This window comes from Dendrobates tinctorius, unplaced genomic scaffold, assembly GCF_039654945.1.
Source record: "Dendrobates tinctorius isolate UK_male_01 unplaced genomic scaffold, ASM3965494v1 ptg000046l, whole genome shotgun sequence".
NCBI classification, from domain to species: domain Eukaryota; kingdom Metazoa; phylum Chordata; class Amphibia; order Anura; family Dendrobatidae; genus Dendrobates; species Dendrobates tinctorius.
In genome coordinates this window covers 80630778-80647415 of record NW_027361714.1, presented here as the reverse complement: position 1 = coordinate 80647415, position 16638 = coordinate 80630778, and the positions used below count along the sequence as shown (strand labels likewise).

The window sequence follows — 16638 nt, the reverse complement described above, 5'->3', positions numbered from 1 at the left end:
GTCTGCTAGACGCTGATAATTTCACATCTGGCATATTGTAGCAAGATAGTGTTTTGGTTTTTTTTTAAGTGGATTGGAGCATCTATATATACTTTGTCCACGTTTTTTCTCCATCACAAATTATTTTCTATTTTCACATAGTTTATGTAACAAGTTATATAAAATAAGACTACTGTTATTCAAATGCTGTCCCTCCCTCCATTAGGTTTGTTACAAACATAACAATCATATTGAAATGATGGACACAGATTCAGCTCAGCAGATTCTAGATACAATCCGCATATGTAACAAAGCACTACTGAGTAATTTTTCTTGTACGTAAAAAGTCTGATTTTCATCAGTGTTTTGGATCTGATTTTGATAAGTGTGCCTCAGTTTTACCATCAGTATTTGTTCAGTGATTTTCTCCTATAAAAATTTTTAAAAAAACTGCAGAGCTTCCACCCATTACTACGCTAAAAGCTGACAGCCTGCGGGTTGCACATCAATGACATATGATGTCATTGATTGTCACGGACCTAATGACTTGTATTGGTAACTTTGACCTGTGAATCCAATTAAAAATGGATGTTTCCATGATTTTTTTTTTTTTTTTTTTTTTTTGCTGCTACGGTCCGCAAAAAAACCCCACATTGATGCTAAAAGCTCCATACATAATAATGGCTATGTGTAAACACATAATTTAAAAATAAACATTTGAATGAAGTCTTAGGCTGGTTTCACATTTGTGTTGCACAGACCTGTGTCGGTCTGCGCACGGCCGCTGCTAAGCTCTGCCCCCTGTTAGCTCTGCCTATGGGCGCATGACGCTGCATGCAACCTGCGTACCCTCTCTTTAGCATTGGGTACGCAGGCCGTGTGCAGGTATGCGTTTTGCGGAGCATGCGTCCTTTTGACGGTGCGCCGAGCGCACCAAAATGCAACACGGTGTGTTTGGCGTGTAGTCTATGCAAATTTCCCATCTTCTGCCATAGATATAATGTACAAATATGTGGCGTTACCCTTGGTGAACACCATTCTAGCAGCAGATGGTTTATAAGCTTATTATACACTGAATGCTGTTGAGACACTTTCTTTATTGCTGTCATGTTATTTGGGCTACTTCTTTTACTGAACGTGTGTCAGAATTCAGGAGCAGGACATGAGAACAATGAAAAGAGCTTGTTCATCTAGCCAGGTCAATAGCAGTAGAGTTTCAGCTCTATACGCTTTTGGTTTTTGGTACCTTTATACTGGCCATTTAGATTATGACGTTATCAACCCATAATATACTATAATTGTGAAGGAACAATGTGTCCAAAAAGGCTCATTTATCATGCATTATATTGTTTTAGAGCAAAAAAATAAGTGTTTCATACAGTGTGTAATATAAGTGAAGGTTGTCCGCTTGTTGAATGATCAGGAGAGGAGGAGTGGAAAAGCAAAAATTCAATGGTGATGTGGCTTTGTGTAATTGGTTCACTGGCGGACCCAGATGGAAAAAGGCCCTTGTGCAGGAACAATATACGGGCCTTTTGTATCCCAATAGCTCCTCATAACGCACCTGCTTTGGAGGTAGAACTGGGCCCCCTTGCCTCTTGGGCCCCACTGGTTGATATGTCCACTCCTGGATTGGCTGATTGGTCGTGTCTGGGACACTAGCGTGAATGTGTTCAGAGGTAGTTTTTCGGTATGAATAAGAGCATTGGAGCGAGTGGTTAATCACTGTAGCGCTATAGCATGCAAACATGAAATATATACAATTTGCATTACTGCACTAGAAAATATGAAAAATTGAGCGTACTTGGCATTTTTAATCACAGCTGGATCCTACCTTCCCATATAAATGTAGACTTCAGTCTAAGAGAGGATTCACATTAGATAGGTTCACAGCAATGAGAATCGCCTTATCGTGGCTGCTGGGTACACATGAATTAACCAAATTATGTGATAAGTATTCTCAATTTTTCATATTTTCTAGTGCAGTAATGCAACTCAAATTTGATCTATTTCATGTTTGCATGCTATAGCGCTACAGAGTGCTACTTTATTTGTTGGTTGTACATGGAGATGACTACTCTTAGTAAGCACCTGTTCACACCAGATTTCTGTTTGGAAGTGACGTCAGTCTTTTGGTATTTGCATTGTAGTGTAGTCATAGTAAAATACTTATTGATTGCCCTCTTCACTAGTTTCCAGTGCAGCTCCACTCCGCTCCTGGGTCACATGACTGCTCCAGCTTACACAAGGACTAGTGCGAGTTGGGGCTCCATAGACATACATTGCAAAAGCGACCTCCAGTGTACATATAAAAACCTGTGTGATCCGGGGAGTTTGATTTGAAGTCGCATGACTCAAAAGAGTAAGAAAGCGATTGTTACTTTACATACGGTAAATATTTAAAAAGGTTTAGGGTTATATTTGTCAGAATGCGTCTTTAATGTAATGCAAATACACATTAAGGCTATGTGCACACGTTGCAGATTTTGTTGCGGATCCGCAGCGTTTTTTCTGCGCGGATTTGCACCAGATCCGCAAAGGGGTGCTCAAGCTATGTTAATCAATGGGAATTCAGAATTGGTGTGCACATGCTGTGGAAAATTTCACGTGGATTCGCAGCGTTTTATTTTCCACAGCACGTCAATTCTTTTTGCGGATCTGCAACGTTTCTTAACCCATTGACTTACATTGAGTTAGTCAAATCCGCAGCTAAATCGCAGGTGTTAAAAGGTCTGTGGATTAGCTGCAGATTTGCGTGCCAAAAACGCTGCAGATAGGGAGGAGTAAGAGTGTGTGAGCGGAGAATATGTGCGTGACCGTGTCTGTCTGCGGGTGTGTGTGTCTGTCTGCGGTTGTCTGTGTGTAGCCAGGCATAGTCTGATAGGACTACTACTCCCATCCAGCTATGTCTGGTGTCACATATAACAGTGGCAGCATGAGCCGATGATTGGACAGTAGCATCCGGCGACTGTGTTCAACTGTAAACAAAAAAACAACACATTAATAATCACCAAACACCTAATTCCCCGACGCCCTCGATCTCCTGCAACAAAAATAAAATAATAAACCCACACAAATGATTCTGCCGTAGTCCTAAATAACGAGTGTCTCACGACTATCTCACTTGTAGAACAGTCACTTCGGGAGATGCGATCACTCTACACCTCCTGTCAGTATATCACCAGAGGCCCTGTAGAACAGTCACATCTCCCGATGTGACTGTTTTACAGGTGAGATCGTCGTGGGACACTCATTATTTAGGACTATGGCGGACCAGGGAGTATTTGTGTTGGTTTATTATTTTATTTTTGTTGCAGGAGATCGAGGGTGTCGGGGAATTAAGCTATATATTAAGTATGGTTAATTAAGATTATTAAAGGACTTTATTCTGGCTGTGTCTTTATTGACCATATAACTATAGGATTAGTAATGTATAGGTGTCTTATAGACACTTCTCCATTACTGAGCCGTGGGCTTGATGTCACCGGACAATACAAAGGTGACCTCAACCCCACAAATATTACCCCACTTGCCACTGCTACAGGGCAAGTGGGAAGAGCGAGGCTAAGTGCCAGAATTGGCGCATCTGTAAGCAGGGCTGTGGAGTCGGAGACTGAGTTAGTTTTGGTCGGAGTCGGTAGAAATGTACCGACTCTGACTCCAGCTTTAAAAAAAATGTATTAATATTTCATAATTGAACTTTCATATGAATTTTATAAATGTTACTCAAATATATATGTTCTATCAAACTATGAACAACAGTGATAAGCAGTTCTGCTGGAGATAGAGACATTTCTTACTTCTTGTGTGTCACTGTTCTCCACTGCCCTAATCTAATCTTATACTTGGTTAACCTCATGCTGCCCCAACCCCCCTACTTACAATGTATGAAACTGAAAGTGAAAATGTGTTGCAAATTCTTAGTAGTAAAGCTCCTCCTCTAGACTAGATCATACTAGGTGTGCGTCTTCCAAGCATCTCACAGCTGCCTGCTACTCAGAAGAGGAAGACTGTAAGAAGTATTATCCTTTCAACAAACTTTGCATCAGTTAACTGTGAGTACATGAGGAATAATAACAGTATTACTGACCACTATATCAGTTGTACAACCTGGCAATAATTTTGTACAATTGTTTTTAGGAAAAACAATTGTCATTTGGATTGTGAATGCAGAATTAAAAACCTGAGAATGTCAAAGAAGCATCACATTAAATCAGCTGTATTTGAACATTTCACCATCACTCAAGATAGAAAACATTATGTCTGTCAGTGTATGACAAATGATCCAGACGAAAACAAATGCTGTGAAGCCAAGATGAGTGCATATTCAGGCAAAGATAAAAATGCTCCTACCAGAGCTTCTAATCTAAAGAGACATTTACAGCGCTTTCATCCAGAAGTACTGAAAGCAGTGGATGAGAGACTGCATCCAAACCAATGAACCAGTGCCCAGCTCTTCCAGCCAAACAAAGGAGCAGAGAACTTTGCAGCCATCAGTTGCAAGATATTTTGTCAGTGACAAAGTTACTGTGACAATGACAGTAGATACATTTAAAAAACAGATCATAGAGCTTGTTGTAAAGGATAGTGTGCCTATTTCATTATTTTCACGACCAGCTTTTATGTGTCTGAATGGGGAAATGGCCCGCAAGCTTGGTGTTTCTCTGGAGAGAGAGTATTAGAAAATTAGTAATCGAAGAAGCTTTTAAACAAAAGGAAGAACTTAAAAAAAAAACTCTCAAGGGACGCTTTCTGTTTCTTAAAATGGATGCCTGCACACGTCACAGAGTGAACTATTTTGCCATCAATGTCCGATTTGTTTGTGACAAAAATGAAATAGTTACCAAGACATTGGCAGTAAAAGACACCAAAGCTCATCACACCAGTGAGTTTCTCCAGGTCTTGATGGAAAAGGTTCTGCAAGACTATGAACTTAAAAAAGAGCAAGTTCTTTCTGTCGTAAGTGACAATGCTTCAAATATGATAAGTACTATTAAGCTAATGAATGAGAGTAATGATGGTGACCAGCAGCTACCGTGTTTCCCCGAAAGTAGGACCCCCCCGAAAGTAAGACAGGGTGGGGGTTACGGGGGGGTCCTTCAATGTAAGGCCTCCCCCGAATGTAAGGCAGGGTTGGGGGCCGCTGTGAAATGTAAGGCCCTTACCTTTGGGCCGCGGCTGTCCCCCATTGGGTCCCCAGGCTCCAGAGGTGTCCTCAGGTGCATCTGGGCGGGTCCAGCGCTCATGGGGTTAACTCGCCGTGTTAACCCCGCAATCCGCCCAGCTCAACAGCTCATTGGCCGCCCCTGTTCCCCACGTCACCGCCGGCCCCCGGCTCGAGCACTGATTGGTCCAGCAGCTCGGGCTGTAATTGGCCGCCCCAGCCCCACGTCACTGCTGTTTCCCTGCTGATTGGCACAGCGTTCCCTGCAGCACAGGCCTTCCGCACCCACAGCCGCACCGCAGAGGAAAACGTCCAGCATTTAAAAACCAAGTAGGGAAACATGTACTGTATAGGGTATGGGGCTGTGTGCAGTGGGATACGGCACTGTTATGGGGTGTGGGGCTGTGTGCAGTGGGATACGGCACTGTTATGGGGTGTGGGGCTGTGTGCAGTGGGATACGGCACTGTTATGGGGTGTGGGGCTGTGTGCAGTGGGATACGGCACTGTTATGGGGTGTGGGGCTGTGTGCAGTGGGATACGGCACTGTTATGGGGTGTGGGGCTTTGTGCAGTGGGATATGGCACTGTTATGGGGTATAACAGCATGTTAATGTTAATTTATTGGTTAAAAAGAAATTGTCATTTTTTTTTCGGCTAATGTAAGACCTCCCCCGAAAGTAAGACAGGGTGGGACTTTTTGGGGTAAAATTAATGTAAGACAGGGTCTTACTTTCGGGGAAACACGGTAGAAGAACATTCTGGGTCCACAGACACAGAAATGTTTGAAATAGAGGAACACAGTATTGTAACTGAGGAGCAAACTGAAGTTGCTTCAGATGAACAGCAACATGATAGTTTAGATGATCTTGTTGAAACTGTGTCAATATGTTCTTTCATTCATCACATGCACTGTGTTGTGCATACGCTACAGCTGGCTATAAGAGACAGTCTGCAAGAAGGACATGCTGCTGCACTGATTGGCAAGGTGAGAAAATTGGCTACTGTTGCCAGAACCCCTAATGTTGACTCAATTTTGAAGAGACGTGCTGGAAAAGGGGCAATTATTGATCAAGCCACACGATGGGGCAGTACTTACTTAATGATTCAGCGCTTGGTTGAACTGAAAATCTTTCTTGTAGACATGGCTAACCCTCAACTGACGCTAAATGAAAGTCAGTGGAATCAGGTGACTGAGCTGGAAAAATTGCTAGAGCACCCATTTACAGTGACTAAAAAATTACAAGCAGAGGACTTAACTCCAGGTATTTTCTTAAAGGAGTGGAAGAACCTGATGTTTCGCCTGTCCCAAAGAGGAGGGTTAATTGCAAGTGGCATTGCTACATCAATGAAACGGAGAGAGAAAATAACATTCTTTTGGCAGCTGTTTATGTAGACCCAATGCATCGGATTCTTCTAGATGATCAAGAGCTAAGTAAAGGAAAAGAAGCTCTGTTTGAAATAGCAGTAAGGATGAAAGGGTTGCAGAACAGTCAGGAGGAACAAGAAGAATTTGGTCGTCCTGCCACATCTTCACCCTCATCATCAACTGATGAAGAATTTAATTTCGAAAAATATTTGGATCTCAAGGACCGTGCAAAGCGTTCCCGCATAGAAGAAGAGTCATCCCCATCAAGGAACACAGCCAGTACATTTCAGCAGAATTTTTCATGTGCACTAAAAGAAATTGAGAAATTTGACCGTTCATCAAAAATAACAGTGCAACAAGCGATTCCTCTGTATCCTGACATTGTCAGAGATGTTGCCCGAGTGGTTACTTCTTTGCCACCAACACAAGTTAGTGTAGAGAGGTTGTTCTCTGCTCTCAAAATAATTAGATCAGATTTGAGGGCATCCATGAAGGAGGATCTGACAGAGGCAATACTTTTTCTGAGGACAAATTTATAGATTTCTTCTTATTAACTGCATAAAAGTGTTTATTGCATATTTACTTACAGTTTAGAAAAGTTTATAAAAGTTATTTGCTATATTCTAATTGTATTCTAATGTAGTTTTTGCTCTAAGTGGTCTGATTACTTATATGATGGTGAGAAACTGAATAAGCACGATGTTTAATATTTTACAACAGTAAATTTGTTGTTATGAATTGGCCATTTATGAAGGAGCCGGAGTCGGAGCCTGATAAAATCCAGGAGTCTGAGTCGCAACTGTGGCTTACCGACTCCACAGCCCTGTCTGTAATGGTGGTTTCACATTAGCATTTCAGGGCTCAGCGATGGCCTGCGCATGGCCGCCGCTAAGCCCCGCCCCCTGCCGCGTCTCCTCTGGTAGCTCCGCCTGCGGGCGCATGACGCTGCATGCGTCCCCTTCTTTATCACTGGGGATGCAGGCCGTGCGCAGTATGCGTTTGGCGGTGCATGCGTCCTTTTGACGGTGCGCCGAGCGCAACCAAATTGCAACAGGTTGCGTTTGGCGCTGGAGGGCGCACTGTCAAAAGGATGCATGCGCCGCCAAACACATACCGCGCACGGCCTGCGTCCCCAGTGATAAAGATAGGGGATGCAGGACGCATGCAGCGTCATGCGCCCGTAGGCGGAGCTACCGGAGGAGGCTCGCCAGGGGGCGGGGCTTAGCAGCGGCCATGCGCAGGCCGTCTCTGCGCCCTGAAATGCTAATGTGAAACCACCCTAAGATGTGCCATTTCAGGGGTGGCTGAGAGCTGATGTTTTTAGCCTGGGGGATGCCAATATCCATGGCCCCTTCCCACAGGCTATTAATATCAGCCCGCAGCTGTCTGCCTAGCCTTTGCTGGTTCGATTTTATAAGGGGAACCCATGTCAATTTTTTTCTGTGGTTCCCTGTAAACTAGCCAGTAAAGGTTAAGCAAACATCTGTGAGCTGATATTAATAGCCTGGGAACCCTTATGGCTCTTGGCTCCTTCCCAGAATTTTAATATCAGCCCTCAGTAGTTGGCTTTCCCTCTGCTAGTTATGAAAATTAATTGGGAGCCCACGCAATTTTTTTTTTAATTTTTTGTGTGCGCCTTTTTAACTCTTTATGTACCGTTTTATTAATGAGGGTATCTGGCTGACAAATACATATGTGTGTGTATGTATATGTGTATGTATATATGTATATATATAGATTATATTCACTTATATTTGTTTTAGGTGTAAACATTATATTTTTACATGGTATGTAATGATATTATGGTCTTCGATGGAGATTGTAAAAGGAGAGGTTGGGCAAGGAAATGACATCACGATTCTTTTTTTTTTGTGAAATATGTCTTAATTTAGCTTACAAAAATGCATACAATTCCGCATCAAAAACATGCCAATTTTCAACTGCGTTTTCTGCCTAAGGGGAAGAATCTGCACAGTTTTTTACAAGAGCAAATCCGCAACGTGTGCACATACCCTTATACCATCAAGAATTTGGGAAACACTATAATATGCATTTATCGTCCACTGCTGGACAACACCAACTTAAACAATTCAGGGCAAAAAAAGAAAAAAAAAATCTAGCGATGTAAGTGTAATATTCTCCAAGACTGACGTGAATTATTGTGTCACGTCAGTAGTTCATCAGGTTCGTTGTCCACAATGACAGAATAGTGGTGAGCTGTAGCAGACAGAGTGCTTCTTTGTTATATTCCTCCAAATTCTAGAATTATTTATGTTAGAAAATGTTCCATCTGGCCTTTGAAAATATTAATGACCATTTCCAGATGACACATATTAATGACCATTTCCAGATGACTAGATTTCAGATGGGTATGTATTTAATGAAGTTTATGTGCCAATTAAATAAGGTTTTTTTACTCATGCATCAAAACTAAAGTAACCTTACTTGGCAATTGTACTGCTCCCACTGAGGAATCTTTTTAATTTGTATCTCTTATGTTGCTGCGCATCTTCTATGAAGCTGTAAGGTTGAAGCATTTATTAATATCTGAGCAAGGACCCTTATGGTGCATTGTAGTGGTTGTCACTCTATTGTTTTGCATCCTGTTCAACCTATTGTTTTTCCGTTAATATTATTAAGATATGATTTCTGAATGCTATAGCAAACAGAAGTGACTCAAACTGAGGAGTGGAACCCTCTTAAAGAAAGAATTGCCACTGAAGAATATCAATTATGGAAGAATGTAACTTGACAGTCAATTGGTGATTCAGAGTACAGGGATTGGTAAACGATCTTTTTTTTTTTTTTAATTCTAATTTTTTTTTATAATACTCATGTGTAAGGGATTTTTGAGACTTGAAATTATACATTTTGTTTTTTTGTCCCCTAAAATTACATACAGTCATATGTTAAAGTTTGGGCACCCCTATTAATGTTAACCTTTTTTCTTTATAACAATTTTGGTTTTTGCAACAGCTATTTCAGTTTCATATATCTAATAACTGATGGACTCAGTTATATTTCTGGATTCAAATGAGGTTTATTGTACTAACAGAAAATGTGCAATCTGCATTTAAACAAAATTTGACCGGTGCAAAAGTATGGGCACCCTTATCATTTTCTTGATTTGAACACTCCTAACTACTTTTTACTGACTTCCTGAAGCACTAAATTGGTTTTGTAACCTCATTGAGCTTTGAACTTTATAGCCAGGTGTATCAAATCATGAGAAAAGGTATTTAAGGTGGCCACTTGCAAGTAGTTCTCCTATTTGATTCTCCTATGAAGAGTGGCATCATGGGCTCCTCAAAACAACTCTCAAATGATCTGAAAACAAAGAATATTCAACATAGCTTTTCAGGGGAAGGATACAAAAAGTTGTCTCAGAGATTTAACCTGTCAGTTTCCACTGTGAGGAACATAGTAAGGAAATGGAAGAACACAGGTACAGTTCTTGTTAAGCCCAGAAGTGGCAGGCCAAGAAAAATATCAGAAAGGCAGAGAAGAAGAATGGTGAGAACAGTCAAGGACAATCCACAGACCACCTCCAAAGACCTGCAGCATCATCTTGCTGCAGATGGTGTCACTGTGCATCGGTCAACAATACAGCGCACTTTGCACAAGGAGAAGCTGTATGGGAGAGTGATGCGAAAGAAGCCGTTTCTGCAAGCACGCCACAAACAGAGTCGCCTGAGGTATGCAAAAGCACATTTGGACAAGCCAGTTACATTTTGGGAGAATATCCTGTGGACTGATGAACCAAAGATTGAGTTGTTTGGTCACACAAAAAGGCGTTATGCATGGAGGCTAAAAAACACAGCATTCCAAGAAAAACACTTGCTACCCACAGTAAAATTTGGTGGTGGTTCCATCATGCTTTGGGGCTGTGTGGCCAATGCCGGCACCGGGAATCTTGTTAAAGTTGAGGGTCGCATGGATTCAACTCAGTATCAGCAGATTCTTGACAATAATGTGCAAGAATCAGTGACGAAGTTGAAGTTACGCAGGGGATGGATATTTCAGCAAGACAATGATCCAAAACACCGCTCCAAATCTACTCAGGCATTCATGCAGAGGAACAATTACAATGTTGTTCTGGAATGGCCATCCCAGTCCCCAGACCTGAATATCATTGAACATCTGTGGGATGATTTGAAGCGGGCTGTCCATGCTCGGCGACCATCAAACTTAACTGAACTGGAATTGTTTTGTAAACAGGAATGGTCACAAATACCTTCATCCAGGAACTCATTAATAGCTGCAGGAAGCGACTAGAGGCTGTTAGTTTTGCAAAAGGAGGATCTACAAAATATTAATGTCACTTTTATGTTGAGGTGCCCATACTTTTGCACCGGTCAACTTTTGTTTAAATGCAGATTGCACATTTTCTGTTAGTACAATAAACCTCATTTGAATCCAGAAATATAACTGAGTCCATCAGTTATTAGATATATGAAACTGAAATAGCTGTTGCAAAAACCAGAATTGTTATAAAGAAAAAAGGTTAACATTAATAGGGGTGCCCAAACTTTAACATATGACTGTATATGCTTTAACCCCTTCCTGACATTAGATGTACTATTCCGTCCATGTGCCCTGGGACTTAATACCCAAGGACGGAATAGTACGTCATATGTGATAAGCCGCGCTCACAGCTGACACCCGGCACTAAGTGCCAGGAGCGGTATGACTGTATGGTCATATTTTTTTTTGTTGGCTAATAAATGTATTTCTCAGAGAATACTTTTGTCATTTTTGGGCAAAAAAGTATTTACAAGAAAAATTGATTAAACTGACCATACTCGGATGACACTCGGACTATATTTTGCTTGCTCGCAATATCAGTGATGTGTGAAGGACCCCTAATGCAGAAGGAGCCCCCGGATCATAATTCTGAGGTGGAGTCACTGCATTTGTATGTCCTAACATAAAGTGGCACATTCTATTAGGACTTGAAAAGCAGTGATGGGATGTGATTAAAGAGGATTTATGGCTTGTGTTAAACAGCTGATAGTATTTTGAAATTATACTGTATCTCTTTTCTCTATTACATATCATAGGGAAGACAAAAAATGTTTCTCTACTTCAGGGACTCAAGTATTGCTTTCATTTTAGAATTAGTGAGACCAAAATCTGATTTTCTTCTCTGAGAGATATAAACTTTGATGGGGAGCTGATTCTTTACAGCATCTGAATAGTAACTTGAGTGTTTCTCTTATATCTGGACAGGATTAAGAGTAAAGAGATGAATTCAAATTCCCTCACCTCCTGCCAGAAGCCTGATTGTGACTTCATAGAGAAAATGATTCATCATGTTTGTATTAAAATGTTTGTGTATTATATAGTTTAGGTAAAGTGTGAGGACACAGCAGCTTGTAAATGATAATCTGGAGGCAGAGGCTGTTGCTGCTTCTAAGAGGTTAATCTACTAGAAGTACTAGCAGCTTGTAAAGAGTAATATTAATATGGAGGGACATAGCTGCTGCTTCTTCATCTGACATACACACAAAGTCCACAGCAGCCTCTCTGAGGATATGATATGATCGGTTTTACCTCTGTTGCAATGCCTATATTCTCTTTTCTGCTGTTGCTTCATAATATAAAGGAATTCATGTTACACTACTTATATCACTATATCATATTATATAAGACAGCAGCACAGTACTCCCCTGGATATCATGCTCTCACAGTTTCTCTCCACATTGGTATTTCACAGCTCAGAGGCAGGAAGTCCCACAAAGCTGTCATGATAGTGAGACAGTAGAGAGCCTGACTTCAAGCTTTCAGAGACTAGAACGGATTTTTTTTTTACTTAATTATAGTCATGCCTCTGAGCTTGGAGATACTACTGTGTGGAGGGAGACTAAAAACATGGAAATATCTATATATACATTTCTCTATATTTTACCTCATAAAGTATCCTAGTAGGAGATAGATCCTCTTTAACTTTTTATTATTTTTATTTTTTTTTGTAGCTTTTCACGCGACAGAAACCCCAAAAAGGGTTGTATGTCTTTGGAGATGTTGGTAAGTGATGCTTTTAATATATTCACTTTCCTCATAAATTCCTTTCATCCCATAAATAAGCAAACAACTGGTTCTCTTACTCACCCCAGAGTAATGCTGAAACCCAAATGGATAATAGAGGGAAGGGATATCCTGATAGATGTTTAGCGCTAAAGAATGTGAAAAAGTTGCGGTATAATAGAGGAGCTGTGTGCTCTTGCATAGACCTCCTAATACGCTATCCTAATGTGTGACCACGTATGTCTTTGATAGAAATGGTCTAGAAAGGAATCAGAACCATTCTATAGCTACTTGATCTTAAGTCACTAAAAACCCATCATACAAATGATCACTGGCAAGTCAAACTAAATACAGACTTTTTTTTTTTTTTTTATATGGCCCACATAGTAAACAGCCCAAATCAATATAACTAATATAGAAATCCCCTTTCATATAATATAAAAAATAATGTTGCTTCGGAATATTACAATTTCATGAAAATAATCTAGTTTTTCATAATAATAACTGTTCATACCAATAATAATGATAATGACTAGTCACATGTTTGAATAATTCTATGCAAGTTTCAGGAAAAATCATGCTGGTTAAAAGTAAAAGAAAACAAAATTCTGGGGAAAAAATTAAACAAAATTCGAAATTAATTTCTAAATTTACGTATTGCGTTTAATATATACTGAATTTAGTTTAATTATTTTTTTACTTTCCAGGAAAATTTTTCATAACCTAGATCCTAAAGTTTTTTAACCCCTTAACAACCGCCGATATGCCTTTTAACGGGGGCAGTTAAGGATACTTATTCCTCAACACCTTTTTTTAACAGCGCTGAGAAATAAGGTTATAACGCCCCGCAGCGTCGGATAATCTCCGGGGTCTCTGCTATCAGGTGTAGCTGAGACACCGAACAACATGATTCGGGTCGGTTTTTATTGACCCCAGTATTGCCATCACTGTTATTCACTGAAGTCCAATTTCCTATCTAGCACATCAAATGAAAGAGAAATATGGTCCCCCCAGCCCTCCTTCCCTTCCCCGCTACCTATGATGTCAACTGGTCCCTCCAGCTGTGTCCCCCGGCCTTCAACATCTTCCAGGAAAAAAATGGCGGGCGCATGCGCAGTGCTGCCGCTGAAATCTGCCTGGCAACAATAGGAGATTTCTCCTATTGGTTCATTTTGATCACTATGATAGATCCTATCACAGTAATCAAAATAAAAAAAAAAATAGTAAATCAAACCCCCCTTTATCACCCCCTTAGTTAGGTAAAAATAATAAAATAAAAAAAATGTATTTTTTTCCATTAGGGCTAGGGTTAAGGTTTTGGTTAGGGTTGGACTAGGGTTAGGATTATGGTTTGGGTTATGGTTAGGGTTGGGACTAGTTTTACTGTTGGGGCTAGGGTTAGAGCTAGGGTTATGGTTGGGCTAGGGATAGGGACGGGTTTAGGGTTGTGGTGTTGGGGTTAGGGGTGTGTTGGGTTTAGGGCTGTGTTAGGGTTGGAGTTAGAATTGGGGGGTTTCCACTGTTTAGGTACATCAGGGGGTCTCCAAACGCGACATGGCGCCCGCCATTCCAGACAATTTTGCGTTCAAAAAGTTAAACGGTGCTCCCTCACTTCTGAGTCCTGCCATGCGCCCAAACAGTGGTTTTCCTCCACATAAGGGATGTTGGCGTACTCAGGAGAAATTGTCCAACTAATTTTGTGGTCTATTTTCTCCTGATACCCTTGTGGAAATAAAAAAGTTTGGTTCCAAAGTAAATTTTTTGTGGAAAAAAAAAGTAAAATGTTCATTTTTCTTCCTTTACACATTGCTTTAGTTCTTGTGACTCACATGAAGGGTTAATAATTTCTTGAATGTGGTTTTGAACACCTTGAGGGGTGCAGTTTTTAGAATAGTGTCACTTTTGGGTATTTTCTGTCTTATTGACTCTCCAAACTCACTTCAAATGTGAGGTGGTCCCTAAAACATGGTTTTGTTGGAAAAATGAGAAATCACTGGTCAACTTTTAACCCTTATAACATCATAGCAAAAAAAATTGTTTCCAAAATTGTGCTGATGTAAAGTAGATATGTGGGAAATGTTATTTATTAACTATTTTTGTGCGATATGACTCTCTGATTTAAGGGTGCAAAAATTAAAAGTTTGAAAATTGCAAAATTTTCAACATTTTTGAAAAAATGTCCATTTTTTTTTTATTATAAATAAACGCAAGTCATACCGAAGGAATTTTACCAGTAATATGAAATACAATATGTCACGAAAAAAACAATCTCAGAATCAGTGGGATACGTTGAAGAGTTCCAGTGTTATAACCACATAAAGTGGCACTGGTCAGAATTGTAAAAATTGGTATTGTCACTAGGGGTTAAACCAGTGGTTTTAAAATTTTTGCAATTACTTATTTATTTTCAACAGCAACAGAACAAAATGTCCTACTTTCGATTCAACCGTACAAATTTGGATTAGATTACATGGTAGGAATATGGTCAATCCTATCTCACCAATTCGGTGGAAATACTAATACATGGTGTCTTTTCATTTAAGGTACTGGTAAGACTATGGTGATGGACATGTTTTTTGCACATGTTGAAGTTGAGCAGAAAAAGCGAGTGCACTTCCATGGATTTATGCTGGACGTACATGAAAGTAAGCTCTAATTTGGCTTTTTCTTGTTGTAGCAAAGATGATGTCCTGCAAATATATCCATGGTCATAATAGGCTTGTCAATAAGTGTATATATATTGGCTATTAAATTACAATCGAAAACTTGTAGAATAAGATTAGGAAATATCTTAGAAGGGAGGGTTATAATAAGAGAAAGGTTTGAGATTTTGGATAACGGATTCAAGGGACTTGATGTTTGTCTGCAGCAAATAGCAGAGTGTTGCCAGAAAAAAGACAGCATAAAATACATGCATTATTACGTTTTTCTCCCCTTTATCTTCGTGTGAATAAATGCTGAAAGAATTGACAAGTACATAAAATAGCATAAAATTAGTTGTGTGGGTTTTCTCCGGGTACTAAGGTTTCCTCCCACATTCCAAAGACATACTGATAGGGAATTTAGTTTGGAGCCCCAATGGGGACAGCGACAGCAATACCTATAAAGGGCTGTGGAATATGACATCACTATATAAGTAAGCATAATCAATAATTTAATAAATATGCAGTTTTTGTCATAAGTTAGGTTACTTGCACACTTGGCGTTATGGTGCAGCGCTCGGCCGCCACTAAGCTCCGCCACCGGCCGCGCCCCCTTCGGTCAGCTCCTCCTAAGGGCACATGACGCTGCATGCAACCTGCATCCCCTATATTTAGCGTTGGGTACACAGGCCATGCACTGGCATGTTTTTGCGGGCGCATGCGCCCTTTTGACGGTGTGGCGATCGCAACAAAATGCAACACGTTTGGCGCACGTCGGCACAGCGCCTAAAAGGTGCATGCGCCCGCAAAACATACCAGCCCATGCCCTGCGTACCCAATGCGACCTGCGTCATGCGCCCATAGGAGGAGCTGACCGGAGGGGGTGGAGCCGTGGGCGGAGCTTAGCGGCGGCCGAGCGCTGCGCCTGATAACGCAAGTGTGCAAGTAGCCTTAGTGATAATTTGCAGCTCAATCTCTGCTGTAATCTATAGAGCTTAATTGATGGGTTGCAAATCTGTTGCCCATTTAGATGTGCTTTTCATCTACGTCACATGATCATGGGGGGAAAAAAGTCAACAAATTGATTTTTCTACAGATATTTGCATTTGATCATGTATTTTACATATACTACCCATTTCTGCATACACATTCAGTGTACACCACCGAACAAACTGATTAAATTAGAAAAGGAAAAGAAAGGTGTAGATGTGAGCGATTCTAAACTAAAATATAACTTTTATTAAGAACGTTAAAATAGTCCTATCCCTGACCTTCAGTTATCATTGGGATTAGGAGAGAGTAAGCCAGGATCCCCAGATAATTCCATTTAATTAACGGGATACAATTTACCCTGTGTAAACAGAAATGACATTATAATTAATGAGTTGCTCTGTAAAATGTTTTTATTATCAAAAATTCCTCAAAATAATGGATCAGCCTATCTATGAGAGTAGTAGCAG

General features: G+C 40.4%; 1 protein-coding gene across 2 annotated transcripts in view; it reads left to right on the top strand.

Annotated features, from left to right (window-relative positions):
* AFG1L (AFG1 like ATPase) overlaps positions 1-16638 on the top strand; it is a 191599-nt gene that overhangs the window by 60482 nt on the left and 114479 nt on the right. For both annotated transcript variants that reach the window (XM_073576056.1, XM_073576055.1), the window contains exons 3-4: positions 12485-12536; positions 15080-15181. In XM_073576056.1, coding sequence (XP_073432157.1) covers positions 12485-12536; positions 15080-15181 — 154 coding nt within the window. The remainder of the gene's footprint in view (positions 1-12484; positions 12537-15079; positions 15182-16638) is intronic.